Below are 12,642 nucleotides of genomic sequence, written 5' to 3'. Positions count from 1 at the left end.
GGCCCGGCCCAGCTGAGCCCCAGGCTGACAGCGAACACCTGTTTGACCCTCCGCTTGCACATCTGGTGGGCGGCTGGTGTGATGCGTCCAAAGCCAGACTCCGGATCTTCCCCCACCCTGTCCTGCAGAGTTCCCCGCCCCAGGACGTGGCAGCCCCAGCCTTCCAGGGGCTCAGGCCGAGAGCGGGGCGGTCACCTTCGACACCTGTCTTCTGCTCACTCCCCACATCTAATGCAACAACACAGCCTTCAACATACATCGTGCCGTGGCCCTTCTCGGTCCCCCAGTCAGGCCCTGCCATCTTTCACTGCACCGCAGGCCTCCCCAGGGCCTCGGCTTGTGGCCTGAGCACCCACACTCTGCTCTCCGCCTCAGTGCTCTGAAAGCCACGTGCGTTCACTCTCAGTCCGGAACTCTCCAGTGGCTTCCCTATCACGGTGAGTGACAGCCAAACACTCCACCACCAACAGTCGCTGGCACGCCTGTGACATGATCACACGGGTTTCTTTGGAAACAACTCACCCACCATAATCCCCACTTCGTTCTAAAGGAGGAACAGGAGCCATGGGAGATGAAGGGACTTCTTCGGGGGCAGGGCAGAAGCACCACTGCTGTCTGCCCAGAGCCACACTCTGCCTCCTCCTTCCCTGGTCCCCTGCCCTCCAGAGACCAGGCTCACTTGCCCAGTTCCCCCCCCCCCCCCCCCCCCCCGGCCGCACTGGGGCCCAGAACCTGTGGGAAACCAGCCAGGCGCTGCTAGGCAAGGTTTCCCTGCCTCACAAAGAGATGTGTGAGAAGAGCCTCCTCTGTCCCCGTGGGGAGAGCCGTGCAGGGGAGCGCTGCCCGCACGGCCACAGCCACACGGCACGTCAGAAGGTGCACACAGCCGACAGGCCCAGACTGGGAGCCAGAGACAGAGACTACCTAGGCCACACAGGGACACAAGAGCTGCCAAAGCGGCCCTGGAGATGCCCCCTTCAACTTCTCGATGCTCCTGTTCTTTAAGCCACTTTTCACAGGTATTCGATTCGAACCAGAAGCTTCCCGGGGCACCCAGGTAGCTCAGACGGTTAAACATCCAACTCCTGATTTCGGCTCAGGTTGCGATCTCAGGGACTGTGGGATCAAGGCCCGAGCTGGGCTCTGCACTGAGAGTACAGAGCTTGCTTGGGATTCGTGCTCTCTCTCTCTCTCTGACCCTCCCCTGGCTCACAAGCTCTTTCTCTCTCTCAAAATAAACATTAAAAAAAAAAAAAAAAAACAAAGCTTGTCTTCATATACATACCAAAAAAAGAAAAAAAACCCCACAATTAAAAATGAAACTCAAGACACTAAGTCACATAAGTATAGAAACCTCCCTGTTCAAGCACCTGGAACTGTCCTGTCAGAATGTGACACAGTCACCAACCATCCTTGTTGCCTGCCCTTCCTATTTCCATCGATGATTAGTCACCGAGTCCTTCCTCTCCCTCCAGGCCCGACTCACCCTTCCTTCCCCCTTCCTTCCCGGCCCAGCTGAGTCCTGCCTCCTGTGAGGTCGCCCCCCAACCACACTGACCAGGCAACTGTCTCCTCCAATGGAGGACAGGAGGCACGTGCCCATTTCCAGATTTCACTGTGGGTAGCAACTGTTCACAGACTCCCATGCCTCTCCCAGCCTGGAGCTCCCCCTTGGCCTCTCTAGGCCCAGTGGTCCAGCGCTGAGCCTTATAAATGACAGGCCATGAACTAGAGATTCCTTAGTCCAATAACTATTGATTTCTTCCATTTCTATGCATTCCTCCCTGGTTTTACTCTGGTTTCCTCCAGGTTCTAATTTCTTTGCGATTATAAAGTATGGACCACTGAATTGTAAAATTGAACGTTTTCTCCCACTGTTATCTTGTAATTTTTTTGTATGGTTCTGGCCTTTGCTAGGTCTGGGAACTGGCCAGAACAGCTCCAAGAAAGTGCCTTCCCCTCGGCACACACCCTCAGTCAGGCCCCTGCTCAGCCGCCTGGAAAGCCAGTGTCCCCATTAGGGCCACCGAGAACTCCAGAACTGCTTGAGCCAACATTACTTTCCCACTGGACGCTTCTCCCTCCCACACAGGCCCTATAAGAGTTATTAAAACACCACTGGAGAGAAACCATGGGAGAGGCACACACTCAACGAGTCCCTTTATGGGCCTGGAACAGAATGACCATGACACGGACAGAACTTGGCTGAGCAGAGAAGGCGAGAAGACACCTGAAGGCACGGCCTTCCAGTGACGCAGCAAGAGGAGACCAGCAGCAGTCTCTGCCTTTGACAGAACCCTAAATGATATAGTCAGCACACACAGGGAGGCAGGAGAAAACAGCATCCAGGAGGCCGAAGCATTCTTATAAATACGTATTTCATCTGGTCTCATAAAGTCACAATACAGTAGGTAAGTTAAGACTGAAAATATTTCAGTATCACAAATCTCGCTACTTGTTCAACTCCTTCCCAGATTTCCCACTGGAGAATTAAAAAAATGACATCTGGGCAGTGGGAAGGGCAGTGGGAAGTGGTCTCAGTACGTGGGCATGCTTTAAGCGAAGATTTTGTTTTTCTCATCATGTGTATAAAAGTAATCTCTTCTCCCGTGGTCCAAAGCGCTGGCCTGGTATCTGCAGCCTGGCTTCAAATCCTGCCCACCCACCCCCACTTGCTAGGCAGACGACTAAGTAACTCTCAGGGCCCCAGTGTCCTCCTCTGTACATCAGAGACACGTGGAAAACCCCCAGGGTCGTTGGCGGGCATAGATGAAAGAATGAAGAATCCAGGACAGTGCAGGAAGCATATAGGAAGAACTCAATCAGGTTTGCTATAGTAGTAAGAATTGTGCTTTTGTCCCCATCCCCTACTTTTTCTTTTTTAAAAATCTGTTTTCGGGACGCCTGGGTGGCTCAGTCAGTTGGGCGTCCAACTTTAGCTCAGGTCATGAGCTCACGGTTCATGGGTTCGAGCCCCACGTCGGGATCTGTGCTGACGGCTCGGAGCCTGGAGCCTGCTTCGGATTCTGTGTCTCCCTCTCTCTCTCTGCCCCTCCCCTGCTCTCTCTCTCTCTCTCTCTCAAAAAATAAACATTAAAGAATTTTTTTTCTAAAAACGTTTCCATCTTACCATTATCCCTGATGATCCACTCTGTAATACCTCCCCTCCTCCAGCTCAGAACCCAGCCAACTGAAGAAAAGGGCAGGGCCGTCATTCCCTAAGCACCTATTTGGTACTAGGCTAGGTGCTTCCCGGTGAGGCAGGTACTATCAGCCCTTTCACAGACGGGACATTAGAGGCTAGGGTTGGCATACACTGCTGAGGTCCCAGTCCACATGAGGGGGGGTGGGATTTGAACCCCCAAAGTCAGCAGCAGAAAGGAGGCCCACCGCTCCCTCACTCTCGCTTTTTGGCCCCCTCACCAAAATCTCCCCTTTTTAAACCTACCGTTCAATGGGTTTTGAGAAGAAAAAACTCTAAGGGGAAGAACAGAATAAGAACTCCGAAATTTCTATCAGGGACATATATTGAATACAGCCAAATATATTCAAATTTCAAACTTGACTATATTATAAATAATTTATGGCTACCTAGTCAAAAAAGCCATTATACCAACATTCAAGGCCCAACAACCTCAAAGCGTATTTTAATGAACAGTACGCTCATCGACACTCCTCAAGGAACCACGAATCCTTGTGTATCCTCGCCAGGCTGCAAGCCCAGTGACTCACACCCAGGAGCGTGTTAGGTAACTGAATAGCCTTCCCGGGGCAAAGACAACAAGGAAGCAGGCCACACGCTGGTCAGCGCAGGCAGTGCGCCAGCCAGGGGGCAGCACCCAAGCCCGGGCCCAGACAGCGCGTCCGGCGGTGAAGAACCCAGGATCTGAAGGCAGACCGCCCGGGCTAGAAGGCCTCTCCGCCACGACCCGCAGGGTGACCTGGGGCAAGCCACTCTCCTTCTCGGCACCTCCAGTCCCCGAACTGTAAAATTCAGAAAATGGACATGCCCCACCGCCGAGGGGAGCCGGGGTAATTAAATGAGTCATTCGTTACACGAAAGCCCTCGTGAGCACTCGTTCATTGCCAGCTGCTCCTGAGCGATGTCACTCATGTGGGCTCTGGAGCCAACCACTCGGGCTTCAGCCTCAGCTCTGCGACATACTGTGACCTTGAGAACCTCGGACGGGACTTCTCTGCACCTCAGTGTTGCCATCTGTAACAACGGGAATGGTCACGGGGGGAGTAGCTGTGAGGATGGCACGAAATGACACACAGAAGGGGCTCACAGCAGTATCTGGTACAGAGAAAACAGCGTTACTTTTTATTAGCTCCAGAGATCATTTGGGTTCAGGGGGGAAAACAAAAGATTCCTAAGAGGCACAATCCTAAAAAACTCTGTAGTTGCAAGACAAGGATACTGACACAGGCCTGCTGTCCCCTCGAGCACTGGGACACTCGGAAGGCCTGGGACACAGAAACCCCAACAAGGTCTGTGTTCATCTGTCTGAGCCACGCCTTCACTGCTGGCAGAGGAGGAGTCCACTTAATACAATTCCACTCTGAAATGCATACAGAATGAAACAGACATGTGAAACAGACTCTCCAAAAACTGGTTGTAAGTATCAAACACCACACACACACACACAACAACAACAACAACAACAACCTTATCTACGTCTGCAGGAAATGCTACTGCGAGAGCAAAGCAACACACGAACCTGAGACACCTCAACTATGTGTAGGGCTGTGACGGCTATGCTCAAACAGGAAGTCAGGGCAACAACTGTTTGAGACGCCCACGGTCCTTACCTCCTGAACCCCGGCACCTGTCACTTCCCAGGCATTTTCAGAAAAGGAAGGGAGTTTGCAGGAATTTTAAGCTTAAAGCTTTAAGGACGGGGAAACTATTTATCCTGACTGGTTTTGACAGCAATCTCTTCTGCCCTTTTAAGAGTAGGCAGGGCTGCATGTGAGCAGGGAGCTCACAGTCCTGCAGACCCTGCATTGGCCCCGGCCCCCCAAGCTGAGCTCCTCCACCACGCTGCTCTTTTCTCTTCTGTCCCCCCCCCCCCCCCCGATCCCCCTGCCCCGGCACTCTTTCTCTGGCTCCTCTTCCTGCTCCTGTCACTTCTCGCCACGGGGCTCTGTCACATCTGGCAACAAGAGCACTTTGACCTTCCCGGGGCCTGAAGCAGGACACGCTTCAGGCTTGTTTCCTCGTGGGATTCTGATGCGCACCAAAGACTTTTTCTGACTCCCACTGCTTTCATGTCCTCTTGAATGAGACGACAGTGGCTGGCTGACCTCCAGGTACCTCCAACATCCCCCAACCCCAGCCCCTTGCTCCACAGAGCCCGGCATGGCTTCTAGGAGAGCGTCGGGCCGTCGACCGCTCCATGGCAGGAGACATACTCCGCTGAAATCCTTCGCTCACACTGTGGTTTGAGAGTCTCGCTTTAGTTAACAGCCCCCACTTGGTCTAGTTCCCTATCACGTGACAGACAGCCCCCGACTTCCCCAGGAGACCCAGACTGCAGTCCTGGCCAACGCCCACACCGCTTCAAGCTCTCTGCTCCTCTGGTCCAAGTAAATGGGAGGACACCCCACACACCACCCAGGGCTGCTGTGCTGCGTGGACCCAAGGACGTTCGCTACGGAGGAGAACCTCCCAAACCATGCTGGCTGTCACTCTGCCGCAGGGTCACAGCTTTGCACGACCCCAGAAGGCATCTTCGCACGGCATCCCAAGTACACTATTCACACAGGTCACAAACGAACGGTGTCCCTGGAGTTGTGCGAAGGCACCACCAGTAACCCACCTCTGCCCGGGGTTTAGTTAAAAGAAAGACCTTTCAAATATCCATGTAGGGCTACCATTTTAGGCTGGCCCGGTTCCCTATGCTGTGCTAAAGTAATTAACCACAGTCAGAAACTTCGGAGGAGGTGGAGGAAAACCTTTCCCTCCATCACATAGGTCTGCATTCTGGCAACACCCTCCGATCTTCTCTATGTCCACAGTCAGAGGACTCGGCAGCAGTCCAATGCAAACCCTCCCAGCCCCTACGACCCCAAACACAGAGAAACTCACACAGTCCTGTCTGAAGGTTGCCTTCAACTGCCCAAGGGGCCCTCCCAGCCTCCTGCCACAGACACTGCTCCACACAGCAGACAGACTCTGGGCACTCCTTCTCTGGGACTTCTGACTTTTTGCAACTCAAGCACAAAACTTGTTAGTTTTCTCTCCTCTTCCCGGATGTCCCCTGGGAGGTACCCAGGTGACTCTGCTGCGTCAAAGGCAAGCTTTAGGGCTGGCGTCTGTGGGGCCCTGGACAGGTTTTTCCTCCTTAAAATCCCTCAACTTCACAGAGGTAATAAGGCCCAAAGTCAGCAGATTAAAACTCATAAAACTCGGTGTCCCTGAGATCTAAAAGGGCTGTGGCAGGCTCCCAACGTGCCACCATCATCAAAAAGCCACTGGAAAGCACCTCTCTTTAGTCTCAGCTGGGCTAGATCACAAAGAGCTGAGTGGGGTGCTCTGGGCGCTTTTAACAGAGACGTGACAGGGCCACTGTCGGGGCAGGGGGCCACCGCCCTTCCAGCGGGGAGGCTGGGCCCCGGGCTGCCCCAGGGAAGGTGGTGAGGGACTCCCGGGAGGGCCGCTCCTTAGCCATCCAAACCTGGGGAGCACGGGTCTCCGGAGACAGCAGGGCCAGAGCTGGCCTCCGAGGGTTCTCCCGGGGCGCCTCTGGCCGAGACCCGTCCCGGAACGCGGCCCCGGTACCCACCGCCTGCAGGCCGCCGGGGCGGGAGGGGGGGGGGGCGTGCGCCTAGCCGCCCCCGCGAAGCCCCCGGCGTCGCGCCCTCCCCCCGGGGCCCGGGCTCCACGTGGGCGGAGGGCCCGGCGTCAGGGCTCGCGGGACCCGGACGCGGGGCCCGGGCGCCCAGGGAGGGGAGACCCCGGCCCTCGTCGCCCGCCCTGCCGACCGGCACTCACGGTTCCATCTCGGCGCCCCGGCCCTCGGCCCCGGCCCGCGCCCCGAGCCCGCCCGGCACCGCACGGTAGCCGCGGCAGCCACAGCCACAGCCGCAGCCGGAGGGACAGCGGCCCCGGAGCAGAGCAGCCGGCTCCGTGGAACTCGTCAGAGCGCGACGCGCCGCGGGGTCACGTGCGCGGAAGCGACCGCGCGGCGGCGGGAGGGGCGGGGGGCGGCGCGGCCGGGGCGAAGGTGGGGGGTAGGGGCGAAGGTGAGGGGGGCGGGGGCGGGGGTGACAGTGGGGGCGGGGCCCGGGTGAAGGTGGGGTGCAGCCCGAGCGGAGCAGGGGCGGGAGAGGGGGTGCAGGACCCCGCCCAGACCCCCCCGCCACTGGCCCCATGGGAGGGGGTCCCGCGGCGCGCCCACCTCCCAAATTTCTGTAATCAAGAACAGAGGAGGGGCGCCTGGGTGGCCCAGTCGGTTAAGCTCCAACTCTAGGTGTCAGCTCACGTCTTGACCTCACAGTGGGAAGATAGAGCCCTACACTGGGCTCTGTGCTGAGCATGAGCCTGCTTGGGTGTCTCTTTCTCGCTCTCTCGCTCTCTGCCCCTCCCTGCTTCTCTTTCTCTCTCTCTCAAAATAAATAAACTTAAAAGAGCCACAGTTTTGGATATTTCCAAGATTCTCTTTGGAACATTTGTCAGAATGTCCCCTTATTGCTATGGGCTTAAAGTCAATCTGAATGAGGAAAAGAAAAGACTCGAGCTTTCTTCCTGCCAACAAGAGACCAACACGGATAGGATTCCGTTCCTGCCCTCAGCAAACTTACAGGCAAAGTAAGTTACCAAAACTAAGTGTGAGGAGCACAGATTGCTACAGTGGCCCTGAGGAAGGGCACCCAACTCACCTGAGGCGGGGTTGACCGGGATAGGAAAGCAAGTGCTCCATGTTTGGGCTGATCTCAAGATGGAAGGGGCTTAAGAAGTTGGAGGGAAGAGAGGGCACCAGGCAAAGAAACAGACCGAACACCGACTAATAATGATAAATTCCGTTACCACTCTGAATCCTAAACCACAACTTTTAAAGAATGATAACAAAAGATTACCCCTCGAATTCTTTCCACAGACACTTGGAGGAAAAGGGGTCTTGATGACAAGACCAGGGAATATAAACACCAGTACCCGCGGGACAGGCAGGTAACAGGCATGGGCCAGGTGGGTGCTGTGCACCTGAGCATGCATTGTCTAAAGGGGCCACACTCAGCCCTTAAGAGACTCTAACTTCAGGGCGCCTGGGTGGCTCAGTTGGTTGAGCATCTGACTCTTGATTTTGGCTCAGACGGTGATCCCAGGGTCGTTGACCAAGACCTACATTGGGCTCCGTGCTGGGGGTGGAGCCTGCTTAAGATTCTCTCCCTCCCTCTCCCTCTGCCCCTCATTGTCTCTCTCTCTCTGTCTCTCTCTCTCTTAAAAAATTAAAAAATAAATGAGAGATTCTAACTTCAAATACAACTTTTCATGTGACACCTTCCATTTCTAAGGTATTGGACACTAAAAAAATACTTTGAACTTCAAGAGGACTAAACAAAACATTTCCTGGCTGCTTTGCTCAGGGACAGCCAGTTTTCCCCTCCAATCTGAGGCAGGCTTGTCTGATACAGAAATGCCTGCTCCAGAGACTGTGCTAGCTGCCTGGCCTCTCCTGAGACACCGCCACGGACCCCTTGCTGTTATCATACGGTCCCAGGTTTTAAAAAGAGTTGACATCCGGATGCCTGGATGTCTCAGTCAGTTAAGTGTCTGACTTTGGCTTAGGTCATGATCTCCCGCTTTGTGAATTCGAGCCCCGCATCGGGCTCTCTGCTGTCAGCACAGAGCCTGCTTGGGATCCTCTGTCTCCCTCTCCCTGCCCCTCCCCTGCTCACTCACAAGCTCTCTCTCTCTCAATAATAAATAAACATTAAAAAAAAAAAAGAAAAAAAAGAGTTGACATCTTTGACACCAAAACTCGCTCCTGGTAACTTCTCCAACTTCTCCTCCCTTGGTCTGCTGTCCAACATCACCTAGATTCCCTCTTTTTCTCACGTATGTGTTCCAGCATTAACCAAGTGCTCAGTGTAACCAAGTGCTACACACTTCCCTCAGCCCTGGAAACACCACTCGAATACATGGACAATCCCTGTCTTCCTGGGACTTATCTTCTGGTGAAGGACACAGCCAGCAAACAAATAATAACCAAATAATGACATAATGACAACTGTGATGGAAAAGGAAATAGAAGGGTGCAGTGATAGTGTATATGATGAGGGGAAAGGTACCCATCATCTCCTGGGCTCCAAGAAAGCTTATCTAAGCCATCAAGCATCGCTCACAGGTGACTCTGTGTTCACCTCCAGTTCACCTCCAGGTCCCTTCTCTGAGCGTGCTTCTATTCAGCAAGTTTCCTCTCTAAGCTCAGAATGGAACACAATTCAGATGAGGTCTGTGTCACCCTGATAATGAGTTGCTATTCTGGCAGCATTAGCCCATTCATCTCATTACTGAGTTCTTGTAACGCCTCCTGGGCTCTCCGCTCACGGTCATGCTACCCTGTGAGAAGAACCAGTAATTATTGATCCCCTGCAAAGCCTAGGGCCTGAACCAAAGAATTCTCTTAACGACTTGATGAGTTATTCGCTATTCACGGTCACTATCTTCATTTCACAGATAGGAAACTGAGGCCTTAAAGAGATTGATTTTCTCAGAGACTATTGATCAGAACCTAGGACCACCTGACCCAGGCCCATGCTCTTCCAGTGTTGGTGTCCCAAGCACTGAAGAATGTGAGAGGGTCAGAGTGACTAGTACAGACCTGAAGCAAACAGCCTATTAGTATGTATCATCTCTCTAACCTCAGAGGCACTCAGCCCACATTTATCAACATTGTTCTTATTTTAAAGAGCCTTCTAAAGTCCATATACATGACGTGTCACAGCACTCCACAGTAGTCCCATTTAATTGGGGGATCGGACCCGTAGGTGAGTGCATCCCAGCTTTGTTTCGAAAAGAGTCAAAATAGGGCGGAGCTTCCAAGGTGTGGTCATCACGGGGCCTCCTCCTGAGTGGCTCCTGGCCCTCCTGCTCCAAGTCTGCCTTTCCCCCACCACCCAGCCAGCTTCCCAGCCAAGGCTGAGCAGGAGCTCAAGTTCATTGCCATCAAGCCCGAAGGTGTGCAGCATGGCCTAGTGGGTGAGATCATCAAGCGCTTAAGGTCGAAGGGGTTCCGACTCGTGGCCATGAAGCTCCTACAGGTGTCTGAGGACTCCTGAAGCAGCACTACATTGACCTGCAGGGCCTCCTGTTCCTCCCCGGGCAGGTGAAGTACATGAAGTCAGGCCGACTGGGGCCATGGTCTGGGAGGGCCAGAATTCGATGCTTGGGGAGGCCAACCAAGCAGATTCTAAGCCAGACACCATCCGTGAGGACTTCTGCCTTCAAGTTGGCAGGAATGCCATTCATGGCGGTGATTCAGTAAAAAGTGCAGAGAGGGGTGCCTGGGTGGCTCAGTTGGTTTGTGGGGCGGAGCCCTGCTTCTGGCTCTGCACTGACAGCCGGAGCCTGCTTGGGATTCTCTCTATCCCTCTCTCTCTGCCCCTCCGCTGCTTGTGCACATGCGCTCTCTCCCAAAATAAATATTTTTTTTAAGTGAGGAGAAAGAAATCAGCCTATGGTTTAAGCCTAAAGAATTGGTTGACGACAAGTCTTGTGCTTTTGACTAGATCTGTGAATAAAAAAGGTGGACAAAGCATCAGTCCCCTTTGGTACCATGTGATGTGGCCCTGGACACAATTCTTCATTCCACTGACTTGGAAGTAATAGAATCAATCTTTCTTTTCTAAAACATATTTACCAATTAAGCCTTTGGAAACTGGAAAAAAAAAAAAAAGAACAAAAAGGATCAAAATGTCAGAAATTAGATTTGTCTGATACCACGTATTCTTAGAAAAACCCCTACTCATACCTAATGTCCATATTCATTTTCTAAGGGCCAAAAAGCCATCCTTTAAAGTCATTTCCTCTAGAATTGGGCCAAAGTCAAGTCCACCAGTCTGTAGTTTGCTGACTCCCACTCACTGCTATTTTTCAAGGCTAATGGCAACAACTCAAGGGGTTCATCTGCAAATATTCTTGATACCCTAGGAAATTCATGGTCTACTGTCAAATTTACTTCCTAATTTAACAACACTTGTCTAACATTTTGTAGATACACTGCAGTGATCTCCTTACCTATCTTATTAATAATAATCAATAACGGGGCACCTGGGTGGCTCATCAGTTAAGCCTCCCAACTCCTGATTTCGGGTCAGGTCATGATCTCACCATCATGAGATGAAGCCCCTTGTAGGGCTCCGTGTTGGGATTCTCTGTCCCTCTCCCTCTGCCCCTTCCCCTCGAATGCTTCCCCCACCTCCTCTCTCTCAAAATCATCATCATCATCATCATCATCATCATCAGTAATGGCTAACATCAAGTGCTCATGCTCTAGTGGGGCCCTGAGTTAAATAGGAAGGAAACAGAAATGGCTGATTCCAATTCTCTCTAACCCATTGTGTTAGTTGCTTGGGCCACTGTAACAAAATACGAATGGCTCACGCAGATACTGAGTGGCTTACACAGTTAAATTTTTCCTCACAGTTCTAGAGGCTACAAGTCCAGGATCAAGGCTCTGATCGGTTGAGTTTCTGGTGAGGACTCTCTTCCTGGCTTGGAGACACCACCACATGGCCTTTCCTTAAAGCGTGTGTGAGAGGATAGAGAGACAGCAGGAGCTGTCTGGTAGCTCTTCTGATAAGGATGCCTAATTACTTCCTTACTCCAAGTTCAGCTATAGTGGGGGGTTAGGTCTTCAACATATGAACAGGAGCTGGCTGGAGGCATGCAGAGGGTGACACACATGCATTCAGTCCCTAACACCCCTAAATGGAAGACTTCCTAAAAAGAGAAACTGACCTACATGTTCAAGGCAGAGAATATAGATGAATTCAGTACCAATGACTCTAATTGCCTATTTTTTGTTCCAAGGCAGGAAAATCTCACAGTCTTGACTCTCCCCTGAGCCTGGTTATAGTTGATGCCAGCTGACATTAGCGACCTCTTTGGCCTGGGTTTCCACAGCTCCTGGACGCCCATCACCAGCTGACTCATCCCCTCTGCAGTAAGCAGAGCAGAACTAAGGTATTTCCACCAGGGCTCAGTTCTCTCGCCATGCTGCCTTCCCCAAAACCTCCTCCAGTCATTTGCAGGAGGGCTTATGCCTTCTGGCCTACTTGTTGCACCAAACATGGGAGCTTACTTTTCATGGTCTTCTTGACTCCTGAGAACTGATCAGGAGAAGCAAGGTCTAACCTCTTGCTGGTTCCAAACCTTATCTTTTTATCAGGTTTAGTAATTCCAGAGCACAGACATTCAGCTTGGGGTTATTGACAATATAAGACTTGTTTTTGCTTTCTTATTGTACTCGTTCACATTATTTATTGCTGCATGACAAACTACCCCAACATATAGTAGCTATATTACTTATCTGTTGCTACAGAACAAATTACCTCAGAACTTTGGGCCCTAAAACAACATGTATTATCTTGTGGTTTCTGTGGGTCAGGAATGTGGGCTCAATTAACTGGGTCCCT

The 12,642-nt window shown here is 52.5% G+C and overlaps 1 protein-coding gene across 2 annotated transcripts in view; it reads right to left on the bottom strand.

The window, feature by feature from the left end:
- The window catches only part of TMEM181 (transmembrane protein 181), a 73,111-nt gene that overhangs the window by 43,747 nt on the left and 16,722 nt on the right, over positions 1-12,642 (bottom strand). Inside the window, exon 1 of one of the 2 annotated variants that reach the window (XM_043593128.1) lies at positions 6,998-7,159. The exons of the other annotated variant lie outside the window; for it this stretch is intronic. Coding sequence (XP_043449063.1) covers positions 6,998-7,005 — 8 coding nt within the window. The 5' untranslated portion in view covers positions 7,006-7,159. Of the gene's footprint in view, positions 1-6,997; positions 7,160-12,642 lie in introns of those variants that run through there. 2 annotated transcript variants of the gene reach the window in all.

The sequence above is a fragment of the Prionailurus bengalensis genome, chromosome B2 (assembly GCF_016509475.1).
Source record: "Prionailurus bengalensis isolate Pbe53 chromosome B2, Fcat_Pben_1.1_paternal_pri, whole genome shotgun sequence".
Classification (NCBI taxonomy): Eukaryota; Metazoa; Chordata; class Mammalia; order Carnivora; family Felidae; genus Prionailurus; species Prionailurus bengalensis.
This window is presented reverse-complemented; position numbering and strand designations above follow the sequence as displayed.